Genomic DNA, 17774 nt, shown 5'->3' on the forward strand with positions numbered 1-17774 from the left:
GATTAGTTTTCCAATCTACCCCTGGGTGGTGCGAGTTGATTGTGGAAGTGCACACCCATTTTTCTTCTGTCTGTGCCCGAACCTCCTCCTTCCAGGCCCTCCACTTCTGTTCATCCTCAGGCCTCCTCTGGGCTGTACCGCTTGCATCAAGCCCCTTAAGATGGACTTAAGTCCCTGGCATCCTCCTGCCATCTCCTCTTAGCTGTCTCCTTTTGATGGCAAAAGCGTAATGGTGACGGTTGCCCTCACGCCACCCTTGGTCATTGGCCTCCTGGAAGTCAGGGTCACCAGGAAGCTGGCTTGACTGGGTCCAAAGACCTTCCTCGTCATCCCTTTCCACTGTGTGAGTGAGCCGGGATGAGTCACCTCGGAGAGCGGTGTCACCTGGTGCTTTTGTCCACCGACTTTTGAAGCTGTGGCCCCACCCGGAGTGTTCTCACTACTACAGCCTCCCTTCTTCTTACATCCTAAGCCAAGCTCCAGCATAGCTTGTCTCACATCCTGTGAGTCCGTGTCATTTAGCAGACCCTTAGTATAGAGCATCTACTGTCTGTCTATCAAGGGCCTTCCAGCCTTGTAGGGGAAAAACAGGGAACAGTAATACTAAAGCCGTGACAAAAATCAGTACTGATGGCAGTACTTAATACATTGTCCTTTGAACTTTCATTTATCTAATTTTTTTCTGCAGTGCTGGGGATCAAACCCAGAGTCATTGCAGGTCAGACAAATACTATTACTTCTGAACTATACCTTTAGCCCAGAAGTTTTTATTTATTTATTTATTTATTTATTTATTTATTTATTTATTTATTTATATATTAGATATTTTTATATGTCTGGGTGTTTTGCCTACCTGTATGTATGTGCACCACATATGTGCCTGGTGCCCAGAGAGGCCAGAAGAAGGCTTTGGATCACTGGGAACTAGAGTTACAGATAGTTGTGAGCCACCATGGTGGGGTGGGGGTGGGGGTGGGGGATCAAACCCAGGTCCTCTGGAAGAGCAGCCAGTGCTCTTAACCACTGAGCCATTTCTTTAGCTCATAACTCTGAATTTTTATGTATCAATGAAATTAAACTTTTTGGAACTTCCAAATACATTTTTTTGAGACAGGGTCTCATGTTAGCCCAGGCTGGCCTCTAATTTACCAGAAGCTAAAGATAACCTTGAACTTCTGATCCCTTTGCTCCTACCTCCCAAGTGCTGGTATTACAGGTGGGTACACCACCTCTGGCTCCAAATACATTTTTTTTTTTTTTTTTTTTTTGGTTTTTCGAGACAGGGTTTCTCTGTGTAGCTTTGCGCCTTTCCTGGAGCTCACTTGGTAGCCCAGGCTGGCCTCGAACTCACAGAGATCTGCCTGGCTCTGCCTCCTGAGTGCTGGGATTAAAGGCGTGCGCCACCAATGCCCGGCATCCAAATACATTTATGAACAGATTAGAAGAGTGTTGTTCTGATTAGTGACAGTCAGGCTGGGATGGCTAAGTCTCCATCCCTGGCTGAGGAAGACGAGGAAAGAGATAATGGGGAGGAAGATGCATCTTACGGGATGAATGGAAAGCAAAGGAGAGGGAGGGAGGTGGAGCTGTGAGGAAGGATAGCCTGGGCCCCTGTGATTAGAAGGAAGCCAAGTATTGATTTTGGCCCTTGATAGACAAAGAACCCCCAAATACCTGTGTCTGCCAAATGGCCTGTCCCCCTCTCAGTAAGATATGTCTTGTTGACAGGTCTACGACATCATCGCTATCAGAAGGCAAGGCCCGGGACTTGGGGACTTTGGTCTTTCATCCTTTTGAAGTCCCTTGGTTATATAGGCACTGAGGCATGCCCTGGACACACTGACTGAGAAGCACCTACTCACCTTTATTTCTTCTCTTCCTCAGGTTGGTGCAAGCAGAGTACTGGCATGACCCCCTCCAGGAGGATGTGTACCGCAACCACAGCGTCTTCCTGGCAGACATAAACCAAGAGAGGGTAGGCACCCAAACACGCTCCCATGGGTAGGCATTCCTTTCTGGCCGTCAGAAAGATGAGCAGGGACCATTCATGAAAAATAGCTGGAGTAGAAGTCAGGAACCAAGGGTTTTCACTATGAGAGGCAGTACTCCTATGAGTTTCAGTTCTTTTTAGGGCAGCTGGGCTGGGGCTCATCTGGCCCTCTTCCTCCCTGAAGCCCTCCGCTTCCTTCATGTTGAAGCAGCAGGATGAAGTTACAGTAGGTGGTCTGCTGAGCCAAGTGGGAATTCACAGCTGCCGTCTTCAAAGGATGGCTTCCTGGTGGGACCCTCCAGAGCAGGTGGTCTCAGAAAAGACATACTTAAGGGACTCTAGAAAGGGCATGGACTGTGCCCGGGCATAAGCATGGTTTGGGACACTCTGGTAAATTTATTGGTTCATTTTATATGATGGCTAAGTAGAGGGTATTTGTTGTTTGAAGCAGGAAAGATGAAGGGGTTAATAAACAAAAACAAAAGTCAGGAAACAATGCTGAATCAGATAACAGAACATCCCAGAATTCTGTGTGCTTTGCCTTGGCTTGAAGCCTGTGACCTACGTGACTAATGTCTGTAGAGAGTATGTGGACAGAACTCACATGCTTGATGCCATGTCGGTCAAACAGTTATAAGGGAAGACTGATCTTTGAAACCCTGCCAGCACATGACAGTAGCCACACTACAGGACTGCCCATTCTTCTTCCAGTGTGTCAATGAGTCCTACAAGAAGAACCTGATGGCCCTCAAGAAGTTTGTGATGGTGAAATTCCTGAACGATTCCATGGTGGACCCTGTAGACTCTGAGGTGAGACATGCGGCCGCAGTGTGCCAACAGACTGTACGAGGTTAACAGTAATCCCTGCAGCTGCTTCCTGGCCACATCTGTCCTCACCACCCACGTTCCTCCTGTGAAAGTCAGCTGCGATCCCCTCACTGCACCCAGAATTTCATGTAGAAGTATGTGGTTACACTCTGTGGGGGAAGGGTCTATAGAGGTTCTCAAAGAGATCTGTCCCGAAAGAGGTTCAGAATCACTAGCCCCATGTTTATAAACTCCTAAGCTTGATGTCCAGGTCTGCCTTGACTCAGAATGATCAGTCTTTCCAGCTGCGTCACCCATATTTTAGTATTTGAAATGCCCCAAGCTTGTAGGCTTCTCTCATGTGCCCTAGTCTTTTGAATGCTTTTCCCTGGCTTCTCCACCTGATGAACCTGTTCTTTTGTTAAGGCCAAATACAATGTCACTTCCTCTAGGACATCATCCATACTCCCATAATTTGGCTCCTTCCTTTTAGTGGGGTCCCCACCAAGTAGCTTGGGCTGGCCTTGAACTTGCACTGATCCTTCACCCTCACTCTTTTGAGTAGTGGGATGACAGATGTGAGGGACCACCAGCTGTTTCTGCTTTTTAGGTCACCAGCCTCAACTGAAGCTCTGCTGGCACTGTCAGATCATGGGGGTTGTGGGGGAGCAGCCTGGGGGCCAAATCTCACCATATTTTTGAGTGGCCTATGAGCTCAGAATTTTTTTTTTTTTTTTTTTTTTTTTTTTGGTTTTCCGAGACAGGGTTTCTCTGTGTAGCTTTGCGCCTTTCCTGGGACTCACTTGGTAGCCCAGGCTGGCCTCGAACTCACAGAGATCCGCCTGGCTCTGCCTCCCGAGTGCTGGGATTAAAGGCGTGCGCCACCACCGCCCGGCTAGAATTTTTACATATATATATAAACAGAGAAAAAAAATCAAAATATTTTATGTTATGAAAACCAAATTCCCATGTCTACAACTGCATTTCATTAGAAAACCCTTGCTCGTTTCTCACACTGTTGCTCCCTTTGCATCCCATTAGCAAATGAGTAGCCACGACCATGTGTCTACATCTGGTCTCTCCAGAGTCCGCTGACCCCGTGCTAAACAATGAAATGGGTCTGTGCCTGCTGGACTGGGAGCTTCTCAGGAAAGGGGCTTGTATATTCATCCTTGAATAACTGGGCCAGCACAGGGGCTTTGATTTGATGCCATTATGGAAGGAAGCAGGTTATGGGGAAATGGAAAACTAGAGAGGGATTATTAGTTCATCCCTCAGGATTGAACTTGAAAATGAGATGACTCAAGATATACCCTTACGTTTCGTATGATGGCACATGCCTATAGTTCTTGCATTCAGGAGGCTCAGACGGAAAGCTTGCAAGGTCAAGACCAACCTGGGCTACACAAGTGAGTTCCAGGTCACCAAAACCCAAAACCCGTTCCGTCTTCCTTCTTGCCTGCTATGTACATTGCAGTGTCCATTCTGCTGGTGGTTTTAGGGACTAGCCAGCGTCAGATAATCTTGAAAGTGTGCTGGGTGGATGGATTATCTGACTTTTTTCTTCCTTCTCTCCTGCAGTGGTTTGGATTTTACCGAAGTGGCCAAGCTAAGGAAACCATTCCCCTCCAGGAGAGCACTCTGTACACAGAGGTAATGGAGGGAGAGCTCTGCCTTGGGAGGTTGACGCTCTTTCTGTCAGCCCTGGCTCCTGGAGCTGCTGGGCTGGCTCTCTGGGGGCAGACCCTGCCTTGTCTGTCCCAGAGCACTCATGAGCCATCTATCTGACTTAGGTCTTACTGAGCTATTGCTTGTCACACTAACTTCCTAGGTGCTAGTTTGTAGATAGTTACCTCATCCTTAGAGATGCATGCAGCTACTGGCTTTTAAACACAAAAAGAGAGACACATCTCTAAGGTTTTACTTTTGAAGAAAAGGTTTGGAGCTGACTTCCTTTGCAATTTACTACAAATCCCAGAAGCCTCTAAGTAAATGCAGACATGGCTGAGATGTCATGCTATAGCAACAGTAAATGGGAGGCGTGGACTTTGGAGGTCTGAAGGTATACCTCCATGGTAGACCATGTGCTTTTAGCATTCATGATTTTTGGGCTTCTTCCCTAGCACCAACAATAAACCTATCAATCTAGCATTGACCAGGCAAGCTCCTACTCTAAGATCTGAACCAGGGCTGTTGTGGATGCTGCTTAACAGTAGGTCCTGTTTCTCAAGCAGCTGTTACAGTGTTTCACTACATCCAGTTATGGCTTGCCACCAACTAAAGAATGTCTACTTTATACTGGAGATGGACTCACAGATGCCCACATATCATACCTGAACCATCTTTTACTAGAGCTTTTCCCACACAATTTCAGAGGCCTATTTTCCTCTGCTTTTCTCATAAATATGGTACCCCAATTTGGGTGAGGTAGAAATAAAAGGAAGCCAGTTTCTGGCAGCTTTGGAAATTACAGCCAAGATCTTCCTTATCATGAAACTCAAACCCTGGGGCAGACAGACAAGCAGTGGCACTGTCTACCGCTAGATCTTCTCCTCCCAACAAGAGACTGACGGCCTGGCTCTTGGGAGATGACACCATAACTGCAAGATACTAACAGGTCCCAAGTTCACTAGCCTAAGCATTGGGTATGTTGTCTCTAGAAACATCTGGCCAGTTTTCTCCCGCCTCTGGCTCAGCCCTACTTCACAAAGATGCTCTGTGCCAGGTGTACCTGTGGCTCACCCAGCTGCTGCTTTTCAGAAAGCTGACGACAGGCACTAGGGTCAGGGGCAGGTCCTGGGTTTATTTCTAGCACCTTGCAGGGGTTGGGAGTGGGGCAGAACCAGAACAACCTCAGCTGCACATTTTTGTTTTTTAAAAGACAGCCTCTCTCTGTATGTAGTCCTGGCTGTCCTAGAACTCTAGATAAACCCAGCTGGCCTTGAACTCAGAGATCCACCTACCTCTGCCTTTGGCTCCTGAATGGTGGAATTAAGCGGGGTGGGCCACTATGCCGGCCTTACCCATGTATTTTAATGCACAGAAGAAACTGAAGGAACTAGGCATAACCGCGCATGCTAAAATCCCAGCACCCGAGAGGTTGAGGCAGGATTGCTGCAAATCCAAGGCCAGCTAGGGCTACAAAGCAAGACCTTGTCTCAAAAAGCCAAAACAAACCCCTGAAAGAAGCTATCCTTTCCCCCTCAACAGTACACCTCTATAGGGCAGAGTGCATTGTGAGACTAAATGTTGTACAGTTTCTGTTTTAGTCTAAAACCTTCCCGGAAGCCTGGAGTTCATTATGGCCTTTCTCTCTACAGGACCGCCTGGGGCTAAAACAAATGGACAAAGCAGGAAAGCTAGTGTTTCTGGCTAAGGAAGGGGACCATCTTCAAATGACTAAAGAATGGTTTAATGCCCACATCATCCCTTTCCTTAAGTGAAGCCCTTGCACTTTGCAGCAGAGCTCAGGAAACCCCAGCTCTCTCTGCTAATCTAGCTTGCAAGTAGTCCTCTCCTGTTATCTACCATGCCCTACTTGGAAGATCTAAGATCCCAATCTTATTCTTTGCCGCCTCCTATCCCATATGGTGTTGAATTCAAGCTTAATTAGCTAATAACCATGGAGATTGCCTTACGACCTTGTGATATGGTCGAGCTTCCTCTTAAGGAGTCTGCTGTTGCAGATCAATGATTGTGCCCAAAGCAGACAAGACGTGGAGCAGGGAGACAGGCTCTGAGGGCAAAACCCACAGACTTGGGAGCGAGTAAGAGCCTGGTGGTACCCAGTCCCGAGGTGCTCACACAAGCATCACCTGCATGATGTTTCTGCACCATCTCCTAAGGCTGTTTTCCTATCTAGTGGCACCTAGCAGTCACTCCACAGGCCTACACTCCACAGGCCTACCGCCACGCCCCCACAGAACTCACCTTGTATCCTCAGCAGTGGAATTAGTCACAAAAGGAGGGAACAGCCAGCAGGGTTGCTTAAGAGAAGAAATGCACTTTTTTTTTCCTTTGAGACAGGGACTCACTTTGTCGCCCTAGCTGGCTGGAACTCACTATGTAGAGCAGACTGGCCTTGAACTCACAGAGATCCCCCTGCCTGCTGACTGTTGGGATTAGAGGCATGTGCCACCACACCTTACAGCAATGTGTGTCTTATATATACCATGAGATAGTGGGAAATGAGAAGTGAAAACAAGGCCAGGTGGTGGTGGTGCACGCCTTTAACCCCAGCACTCAGGAGGCAGAGCCAGGCGGAACTCTGAGTTCGAGGCCAGCCTGGTCTACAGAGCGAGTTCCAGGAAGGCACCAAAACTACACAGAGAAACCCTGTCTCAAAAAAACAAAAACAAGTGAAAACCAGGGGTGACTGTCCCTGCCACTCCATTCTTGGCTCACTGCCCTCATATTACTAGTAAATGTCGCTTACACCACTGCCCATGGGGAACCAGTCTGAAAAGATGGACTTTTACACTCCTACCCCAATCCTATTTACCAGCATACTCCACGCTGCTGCTGATTTGGTTCAAGAAAACAACGGAGGAATATTGTAGACTTCCTTTTCCCTCTGGAGACCAACCCACATTAAAAACTGACGGCCGACTCTGATGGTTAAAGAGGAGCAGCGACCCACCCCTTCCTGGGCTATTGGAGCATGGACCCTTCAGCACCCATGCTGGGACCACAGCACTTTCTGGATGATTCCTATCTAGTTTGGAGAAATGACTGTTTTCATGAAGGCACCCTGTTAGCCCTTTGCCAGCTTTTCCTTTTCTTAAATCTATTGTTCAAATAAAAAAATGAGGTTTAAGGACAGGAAGCGGGAGGATGTGAAAATAACTTTACCAGGCTGTCTAAAATAAAGAATAGTTTCTTACCCATGGTGTCATCTTCAGTATTTTTACATCTCAGTACAGATCAGGTGAGTAACTGAACAAGTTTGGTATTAACTTTATTCTATTTTCTGTATAACTTTAAGTACATAAAGGTTTATTTCCACAGGCCTCAGGAAATGGGCAGAAGTCACAGGACAATCTCTCTTCCCACCAAAAACAAAACAAAACAAAAAAAAGTTGCATATTTTGGTCAGTGTGTCCTAGAGGGAGAGCTGGGATTTACAATAGCAATGCTGTGCAAGAGTCGTGTGTGAATCGAGACCTAAACGGCCTGCAGCGGAGGTCTTAGTCCTGCTCAGGCGCCTGCACTAGGCCTAAGCTGCTGAGCATGACAGCAGGAGGAGGAGCGGAGGCGATGACAGGCATCTGGCAGGGAAGAGGAACGCCAGACTCCTTGGAATTTGTCCCCAAGGGAACCAAGGTAGTCATCCTGGGGGGAGGAGGGAAGGTTTGAGACTTTTTCTCAAAAAGGGGGAGCCTGCTACTCTGTGGTTGAGGCTGGCCCAGGGTGGAATGCAGAATGAAGGAATGCTCTTAGGAAACAAGTCTGCTTGGAATGCCGAGTGGCAAGCCTTGGCCTTTGGTCCAGTGCAACCCTGGCCTCACTTCTCAACGATGAAAACTTAGGGTGGCTAGGACCTTATGGAATCACACTGGCTCCTGCTACCTCCATGCTCACTCTTAGATTAGTATGCATTCTGATCTGTTTGTTTCCAGGACGTTTTTTCCCCCCCAAGGACTGTTTGTTGGTAGAATGACCCCCAAAGCTGAAAGCTTCAATGCCCCAGTCTGGGCCTGTAGCTCTTAAGCACGGACTGTGGTGCAGCTGCGCTTCCCGCCGAAGATCCACTGACCTGCTGTCCCGCCCCAATCTCAGCCTGAGGTATATTCAGTGAAGGCAGGTAGCTGGGCTTCTCAGAGCAGAGAAGCAGTTTAAGAGCAGAAAGGTAGAGGAAATCTAGAAAAGAACTGTCTCCATAAAGATGTATCCCATGGTGTGAAGGGAGAGGGCACAGGACCCGCTGGCATTCGCCTATCCAGCGATTTCTGTCACTGTGGTGACCAACTTCTGCCCATTCCACAAGGTCTTGAACTGCTCAGGGACTGGAAACTCGTTCTGCAAGGAAGAGGTAACAGGTTGATGGAGGCGGAGATGGCTCAGCAGTTGAGAGCACTGACTGCTTTTGCAAAAGACCTGAGCTGATTCCCAGCACCCACATGGTGGCTCACAACAGTCTAATTCCAGCTCAGGTGACCTGGTGCCCTCTTCTGACCTTTAGGCACCAGTCACACATGTGGTGCAACTACATAATGCAGACAAAACACTCCAGCACAGAAAACAAATCTAAACAGCAACAACAAACTCGGGAGGTAACAGTGGAAGCCTGCCTATAAATGAACTGGGGCTATTTATACTTCACACTTCCACCAATGCTTGGCTTCCACTTAACCTTGAGAGCAGTGTGGGATGGAATGAGAAAAACTCAACCAACCCAGTAGCCACTCGGTGCTGCGCTGCTCACTCTAGTGAGCCATGATCCTGACAGGCTCAGAAAGCCCTAGACACCAGCTTGATGAGGGGCCTAGGACTCTGACTCTTAGGGAGCTAAGAAAGACAGGAACGACCCTCCCATGGGGCCCCCTTCACAGGACTACCTGGCTTCTGTGTACATTGTTGGGATTTACCTACAGAGTTCCAAATGACCATCAAATACTTTTCTCGAATTCAAGAGATGGGGTCTTACTACCTAACCCAAGCTGGCCTCAAACTCCAACTCCTACTTCAGCCTCCTGAGTGCAGGGAATACAGGTGTATACCGACAGGCTCAGCCTATTTCTTCCGTTTTTAATGTCTTACTCCTCAGGGATATAGCTTAGTTGGTAGAGTGCTTGCCTAGCATGCAACAAAGACCTGGGTTCAATCTTCAGCAGCAAATAAACAGCCCTGTGCTATATGGTCATATCCCAGCATTTGGGAGGCAGAGGCAGGAGGATCACCAATGAGCTTCAGGACAGCCTAGAATACAAGAGACACTTTAAAAAAAAAAAAAGAAAAAAGAAAAAAGAAAGACAGATTGCTTACAAAATCCCCGCCTTCTGTAGGAATGAGGACGTTCATCTCAGAAGACTTGGCACTGACTATCTCACAGTCCAGGGAGTTCTTGCTCAGGTAAGCATGGCAGCCGTCTGTTTTGTTAATGGAAATGGTTGGCACTTTCCCCATCACCTGTAGAGAAAACCAAGACAACTGAGTTCCAGCAGGTACGGGTAGACTACGCTGTGGAGAGAATTTTCACTACTTTAAGTGATTATGCTACTTCACAAAAGCCCCCCCAGTACACAACACAGCTATTGGGAACGGGTGGGCTGGGCTAGGTCCTGGAAAGAGCTCCCTTAAAGAGCCAACTTCTGCCACATCCAAACCAGCTCAGCTTACAGACTGGGGAGAATCAGATTCCTGCCCAAGGACCATCTGTGAGTCTGCTGTGTCTCTCAATTAATTCCTCAGGGACCAAAAGGAGGAGCCAAGATATCGAGTTACCTGAACTTTGACATCCCTACTGTTGATTATCTCCACAATGCCTACCACGTCATCAAACACCAGGCCAAGCTTCTTACAGTTATCTAGGAGGAGAAAGGAAGAGATCAACAGTGTAACTGCAAAGGACAAGAACGTAAGAATTCAAAGCAGTGGAAGATGGCTCCAGCCCTCTCAGGCTCTAGGTCAGAACCGCCTCCAGGGCAGCTAGGAGGACTCACCTACTGTAATGGAGTTAATCTTGCCCTTGATTTGCAATGTCGTGTTGACACACTTGTAGATGTAAGCCACCTGCTTCAGCTCAGTGTCCTCAATCACCAGGTTGGAAACATTCTCCTGGTTTTCCTGATGAAGACACACCCCAGGATTCTTACAACAAAGCACATGCCCACGAAAACAGTGCCTCACCCCAAACCTTTGTTCTCCCCCATAAACCAGACCCTGCGCGACTCAGCTAAATTCTGCACAAAGCACCGGTCCTCCTCCCGTTTCCCAGGAGGCCAAGCTCCTTTAACTCACCACTCTCCACTTCTTGCCTTCCAGTTCTAGCAGAGGTGGCTCCTTCTTTGTGGCTGGTTTGGGGGAGGGGCTGGTTTGGGGTTTAGGTGCAGAGAATGGTTTGGGGCCACTCCGAACTGGACCACTCTGAGCTTTCAGGGCAGGGTTCTTGTGAGTCTTCATGTCATCAGATACGTGTTTCAGGGCTGGAAGAACACAACAGCTACCTTGTTCCTGTTCTTCACACCAGAGCTTTGGACCGAGATCTGCTATCACTAGTCCTTAGAGAAACTTCAAGAACTCAAACGCTTGAGAGGCCATCTTGCAAGCAGTTTGAGAAGTGCTTTGATGGTTTCTCTTGTCCTCTAGGTTATATGGTTTATTTAAAAAAAAAAAAACAAAAAAAAACAACCAACTGTGTGTGTCGAAGGTGAGGAAGGAGCAAGAATATGTAAATGCACAAAAACAGATCTAGAAAGGTATGTCTCAAGTGTACGCACATAGAATATGTATGTATGTCCTAACAAAAAGGGGAAATTATGTCACAATGAAGAAAATTTAGTACAAGGAAAGCCTCCCATACAGCTACCCCTCCTAATCAGGCAGGTGTTGGTTGGCATCTGCCGATCTACTTTTTTGTTACTGTGTATTACTTACCCACAATCCCGGTTTCACTGTGACGTTTCACACATGTGTAGACTATGATCACACTCACCCCCATTACCTCTCTTGTCCCCTGCCCCCGCCCCTTCTCCTTTCGGTCCCTGTGTTCGACACAATGAGCTTCACCAGGCTGGCTTACAGGAGCTCGGGTAAGCAGAGGTTACGTCCTGGCTCTCCTCTGTCATCTAGTCTTTGCCTACTCACACTGTTCCATTTCCTTACAGCCATACAGATGGTCAACAAATTTGATCTAATCAATTTTAAAAAACTTCTCATGTTTTTTACCTTTTTTGAGGGGGCGGGGGAGGGGGCGGGGAGTGGTGGTAAAGACCACACAGTCTTCGTAAGCAGGCTGGTCCAAAGTATGCTGACTACATAAACCCACAGGGAGTGGCAGTGTAGCTCTACCACTCCTTGTCTGGGAGGCAGAAGCTGTTTCGGGAGGGACTTAGAACTGGAGGGAGGGTGCTGAGATCTACCTTCCTCAGGTGGGCTGGATCTATGCATCCCCATAGCTGCTCCAAGAGGGGGCACTTCTGTACGAGATTGTTTGCTCCTTAAACATGACATGTGCCTTTGGCGGAAGAGGTTATCTCATGGCTGCACAGTGTGCAATCAAGAGGACACACCACAGTAACAGCCATTTCCCTTAATGCTGGGTTTTTCCCTGACTACGCCACTGGCTTCTGTAACAATGTAAGACTGTTTTATTTATTTTTATGAATACATTCTTAATGAAGGGTTGTACAATTTAGAATTCCACCAGCTAGGGATACAAGTGTCATCTTTCTCTCTAACAATAGGTCCTTCTTATGCAAATTACCCATGTGACAAGTATACATCCTCTGAGAAGTTAGCATCCCAACACAATGACTTCAGAGACCATGTGGTACTTACTATGTGGCACAGGTTCCGGGCAAACTGCCAGCACTGAGTTGGCTAAGAAGGTGCCCCGGACATGCTACTTAATGACTTCCACTGTCATTACCCAAGTTTTTTCTACTCGTTAAAATAAGTATTTATTTCTGCATTTATTATAGGAAGGGAGAGGGTAGTTAGAGGACCAAGTGTGTCTCAGGGGTCACACTCAAATCATCAATCAGACTTGGTGGCTAGCTCCTTTCTCCACTGCACCAGCTGCTCTATTATGAAGAATTATTATTGTGGGTAGGAGGCACTCATCCAGTGTGCATAGACAACAGTCAGCTCTTTCCATTTTTGTGGGTTCCAGGGACTGATTACCCTGCTTGTGTTGCAAGCACCTTTACCTACTGAGCAGCTCACTGGCCCTTCAATCACAACTCAGGTTTGATGTCCCTTTGGGTAACTTGAAGGCAAGTGACATCCCAAATGAATGCTCCCACATGCAAGCCAGGGTTCTGGTTTAGACTAGCTGTTGTGTCTGGTTGATGAAGTCTAATCCAAACAATTTGCTTTAACAACTGCTCCTGCCAAAATACTCACCATGTGTGATGCTCTCCCCCTGATTAATCTGTGCAAACAGTGCTGATCGGGAAGCAGAGTCGTCGGAGCCGGAACTGGTAGGGACTGGAGGAGGAGGTGGGCCCGGTGGAGGGGGAGGTGGGCCTGATCCCACAGAGGGTCCAGATGGCAATCCACTCAGTTCTTTCGCCACAGGCCCCTGAACAGGAAGCACAGAGAGTATAGTCAGCCTCTCATTATCCTCCGTCTTTTCTTTATTTGCTGTGCTCTGTGTATTTATTATAGCATTCAGCTCAGTAATTATAATAGGGGTCTATCTTTGTATTTTTTAAATTTCATTTACTTTTAACTTACTTTTTTATTATTTTATGTGTATGGGTATCTTGCTTGCATGCACGTCTGTGTACCACAGGTGTGCTTGGTGCTCAGGGAGGCCAGAGAGGAGGTTGGTGTTACAGACAACTGCGAGCTGCCCTGTGGGCCTAGGGAATCAAAACCAGGTCCTCTAACAGGTCAGTCAGTGCTCTTAACTGCTAGGCCATCTCTCCAGCCCCATGTCTCTCCATTTTTTTAAAAAAATAGATTCTGACTGGCTGTGATATGGGCTGATGTACTTATTTACCTTTTTTTTTTTTCCTCTTTTTTGAGACAGGGACTCATGTATCCCAGGCTGGCCTGGAAGTTACTATGTAGCAGAGAGATTGCCTTGAAATCCTGATCCTCATGTCTCCATCTCCTGAGGTAACACACGTGTTGTAAGAATTTGCTCGGCAAATGACCTTGAGGTATCAAGGCCCAATACAGGTGTGTTTTTCTCTGGGTACCTAACTGCTTAAAATTGAGGAGGGGGCATGCATTCAGCCTCTCTTGAGGTGGTCAGAGACCATAAGGCTGCTTCCATTGACCACCCACCCCCACCTGGGCAGAATAGAGGCCAATGACTGTTGTTTACTTTGTTCTGTATCCAAGAGTGTATTTCTCCCCATTTTATATCTCAATAAATCCTTGGTCCCCTTTAAAGGACTCTCATGGATTTGTTTAACATAAACGTGTGACATCATGACTTGGGAATTAAGCCCAGAGCTCCTTGAAAGCTAGGCTAACACTCTACCAACTAAACTATATTCCCATAGCCCTGTCTTTGTAGACTATGTGTGTCTGTGTGTATGCATGCACTCACGTGTGCACATAAGGGAGCAGATGCACATTGATCATCTGTAGTTTTTAATTCCTTGAAAGCTGGGATAGCATGACTCATTCATCTGTACCTGCCCTCCAGCACCAATCATTGTCCCTAACCAGTATTTAGTAAAACCAACTAGAATCCAGGCCTGGGGATGTACCTGAAACCCTGGATTCAATCCCCAGCACGCTTTAAAAGCTGTCATGGTAGGATGTACCTAGAGTCTCAGCACTCGGGGAGAGGAAGCATGAGGATCAGGAGTTCAAAGGTTATCCTGGAGAGAGAAGGAGAGGAAGAGGGAGGAGGACTCACTAACCGTCTTGCTCCAGGCCAGGCTAGTGGTGTGGAACTCCTTGATATAAGCCTGCAGTTCTGTCCAGATACTCAAGTAAGCTTTGACCCAGTCCACATGCTTCTTATCCCTGGGAAAGTTAAAAAAGAATTTCAGAGTATGATAGTGACTCCAGACCCCTCCTGCCCATGGGCTCACATCCTTCTGCTGGGGCATTTCTTAGGCTCTGCTCAATGGCAGCTTCCCTATCATCATTAACAGTTTAATTTTAAATAACTAATAGTTTAATTAATTTATTTTATGTGTACACATGTTTTGCCTACAAGTACACCACGTGTATGCCTGATGCCGGAGGAGGCCAGACTAGGGTGTTGGATCCCCTGACTGGAGTTATAGATGGTTGTGAGCCTCCATATGGGTGTTGGGAATCAAAGCAGAGTCCTCCCCAAGAGCAGCCAGTGCTCATAACTCCTGAGCCATCTCTCTAGCCTCTCAATGATGTTTTTCTTAAAAACAAAAACAAAAAACTGGGCAAAGTGGTGCACACCTTAATCTTTGGGAGGTAGAGGAAGTGGATCTCTGAGTTCAAGGCCAGCCTGATCTACAGAGTTGAGTTCCAGGACAGCCAGGGATACATACAGAAACCCTGTCTCGAAACAAAACAAAACGAAACAAAACAAAACGAAAGAACCAAAATCAAATTTTCCCCTTCCCCTAATGAGACCGAATTCCAGGAGGACAGAGGTGCTGGCATGATGGCTATCTTTGATAGCACTGTTTACCAGTGTTTTTGTTAGGACCAGAAATGTGGTTTTCAAAATATACCACAGGCAGAACCGAGCAGCAAAGTGGTAAAAGCAGGCATTTGTACAGGAGCCCCGGTGGAGCCAAGATGACTCAAGCGCTGCCATGGAACTGAGGGACTCCAGGAGCCCAGTGTCCCTGTCAAAGCAGGCTCCCAACTGAAGATGTTTCTTTAAGAGGAAACCATCAGCCGGGCAGTGGTGGCACACACCTTGAATCCCAGCACTCTGGAGGAGGGGCAGGCGGACTTCTGACTTTGAGGCCAGCCTGGTCTACAGAGTGAGTTCCAGGACAGCTAGGGCTACACAGAGAAACCCTGTCTCAAAAACAAACAAACAAAAAAACAACCCAAAAAACGGAACAATCAGTGTTTATTACAGAAGATACACTGCACTGTGTCTAGAATAATCCCTTCTCTTTCTAAATGGTAGCTGGAAGACTCTGTGATTACTTAGCCCAAGACCTAGTTTCGTCAGCTATAAAATGATAGGGTAAATTCCAAGCAGAGTATGGGGTAATTCCAGGCTGCTAGAAAGATTAAAGAAAGTGTGTGGTGTTGTGGACACATTTCACACAAATGAAGGTTTATTTCTTACACGACCAGTCAACAAATGTCTACTGACTGATCGTGGTCTGGACAGCTATAGAGCTAGTAATTGAGTCACTCCAGCTCAAAATTAGCAATAGAGAAAGAAGTCACTTAGGAGTGACTAGCATGATTGTGTGGTTGGAACGCACTGACTCCCTTACTGAGCCCGGTGTTGGCTAGGCAACCTTGCTGTCACTTTATCTGAACACGTGAATATGCAAGGTCATTTTCTAGTGAAGTCCCACCGACCCCTTTGCCACAGTACCAATGCTGAGACATAACAACACGAGAGCAAAATCTGATACAAACAAGCAACTCCTGGGGTTGGAAAGATAGCTCAGTGGTTAAGAGTGGTGGTTGCTGTTCACCTAGGACCTAGGTTCAATTCCCAGCACCCACGTGGTATCTCACAAGATCTGTAATTCCAGTTCCAGGGGATCCTAGGCTCTCTTCTGGCCTCTGAAGGAACCATGCATATACAAAGTGCACATATTTACACACAGGCAAAACACCAAAACAGATAAGAATAATACAGTATTTAAGGGGGGGGGACACAACTTCAAGGGCATTAATCCGCGTCACCTCCAGCATAACCCTAAACCTGGGAGACTAAGGACTAAGAAACCGAAGAGCGTCTGCCATTCAGAGTGGAAAAAGAAAGGGAAGCGGAACTAGTTCCTGCTTGCAAAAGCACTGTCTGAGCCAGGTCCACCGAGCTTCCCACAGAACAGGGCTGCGGTGAGAGAGGCCACACAGAAGCCCTCCAGGGGCAGCCAGCTGCGCCGTCCCGTCCCCAGACTCACACATCTTTGTACTCCTTCAGCACTCGGTTTGTGTAAAACATGGCAGCGTCAGTCATCTCTTTCACAAAGGGGCCAGGTTTTGCAGCCTGTGGGGGAAGAAGCAGTCGGTGACTGAGGGCCTCTGTAGCTGGAACTCCTTGACCTGCTTAGTGCCCCCCCCCCCGCCCGCCCCCCGTTTCCCACTTACCAGAGCCACCCAGCCCAGGGCCTGGATGCTTTCACTGACAGCTGACAAATGATTGAAGAACTTGCTGCCTCGGTTCTTCTCCCGGAAGGTTATAACTTCTTGGATCTGCTCTGAGATGGGTGCCAACAAATCAGAGAGCTTATTCTACGAGAGACGAGAAATGACTGTGGTTAGGATTTCTGTAAAAGCTACAGATGCTGATCAACTCTTGATGCTGAAGGCAAGCTTTCCCCCTCTTTAGAGACAATATTCTATGTAGTCTAGACTCCAGGATACTCCTGCCTCAGCCTCCCGAATGTTGAAATTATAACCATGTGCTAAAACACCCGATGATGTAAGAATTTGTTACGGTCTACAGTGAGCACACAGGTAAATGCTGTATCCCTCCTGCCTTGAATCATGTAGCTAAGATACTGCTCACATCCTTCCTCTGCATAAAGTTTCAACTACTCAGGAGAGACTCTGTGCTCAAGATCCATATTCTATACCAGGAAAGCTTACCATTCAGGCCACTTGTCTCTTTTCTGACCCCCTAGTAGATAAAAGATGCCACTTTGTTTTTGTCTCTTCACTTACATTCTTTTTCCACCTATCCAAATGCTTCATGAACAGCCCTGCTACCCCAGCCATGGCATGCTTCTACATCATGTGAAAATATAACCAGTCTTAGCACCATACTACACACAACACTGCAAACTACCACTGGACCCACGTATGTTCTTCCTTTCCTTTGTTTCTCTGTGAGACAGCGTCTTATGCAGCCCAGGCTGGTCTTTATGTAGCCGAGGATAACCTTAAACTCCTCCTAATTTTCTGTCTCTACCTCCCAAATGCTAGGATTAAAGGTATACCACCAAGCCTGGTGTAAATATGCTTTTCTTTTCCTGTTAATTTTTCAAAGGCAAGGGCTTTGTCTGAGTTCTCCTTTGTCCTCCATGTACCATGAGCAGCTGCTGAATGGAGGAACCTCGTGTTTCCATTTTTTGATTCTACCTTCAAAACTAGGTTTCCTAATCATGTCAGTTCTCAGATCCTACATGTACACAGTCTAATGAGAAGTGTGAAAACTTCTCTA

The 17774-nt window shown here is 47.1% G+C and overlaps 2 protein-coding genes across 5 annotated transcripts in view; one reads left to right on the plus strand and one right to left on the minus strand.

Annotated features, from left to right (window-relative positions):
• The window catches only part of LOC114681149 (palmitoyl-protein thioesterase 1), a 29841-nt gene extending 22162 nt beyond the window's left edge, over nt 1–7679 (plus strand). Inside the window, exons 6-9 of the mRNA XM_028854479.2 lie at nt 1885–1975; nt 2702–2800; nt 4379–4450; nt 6118–7679. Of these exons, the coding sequence (XP_028710312.1) occupies nt 1885–1975; nt 2702–2800; nt 4379–4450; nt 6118–6240 (385 nt within the window). The 3' untranslated portion in view covers nt 6241–7679. The remainder of the gene's footprint in view (nt 1–1884; nt 1976–2701; nt 2801–4378; nt 4451–6117) is intronic.
• A 58-nt stretch (nt 7680–7737) lies between these two features.
• Cap1 (cyclase associated actin cytoskeleton regulatory protein 1) overlaps nt 7738–17774 on the minus strand; it is a 28036-nt gene continuing 17999 nt past the window's right edge. For all 4 annotated transcript variants that reach the window (XM_028854478.2, XM_028854477.2, XM_028854475.2 and 1 more), the window contains exons 5-13: nt 16700–16843; nt 16513–16598; nt 14341–14446; nt 12863–13040; nt 10757–10941; nt 10459–10582; nt 10241–10323; nt 9782–9925; nt 7738–8815 (exon numbers count right to left, since the gene is read on the minus strand). In XM_028854478.2, the coding sequence (XP_028710311.1) occupies nt 8732–8815; nt 9782–9925; nt 10241–10323; nt 10459–10582; nt 10757–10941; nt 12863–13040; nt 14341–14446; nt 16513–16598; nt 16700–16843 (1134 nt within the window). In that variant the 3' untranslated portion in view covers nt 7738–8731. The remainder of the gene's footprint in view (nt 8816–9781; nt 9926–10240; nt 10324–10458; nt 10583–10756; nt 10942–12862; nt 13041–14340; nt 14447–16512; nt 16599–16699; nt 16844–17774) is intronic.

The sequence above is a fragment of the Peromyscus leucopus genome, chromosome 2, assembly GCF_004664715.2.
Source record: "Peromyscus leucopus breed LL Stock chromosome 2, UCI_PerLeu_2.1, whole genome shotgun sequence".
Lineage (NCBI taxonomy): Eukaryota > Metazoa > Chordata > Mammalia > Rodentia > Cricetidae > Peromyscus > Peromyscus leucopus.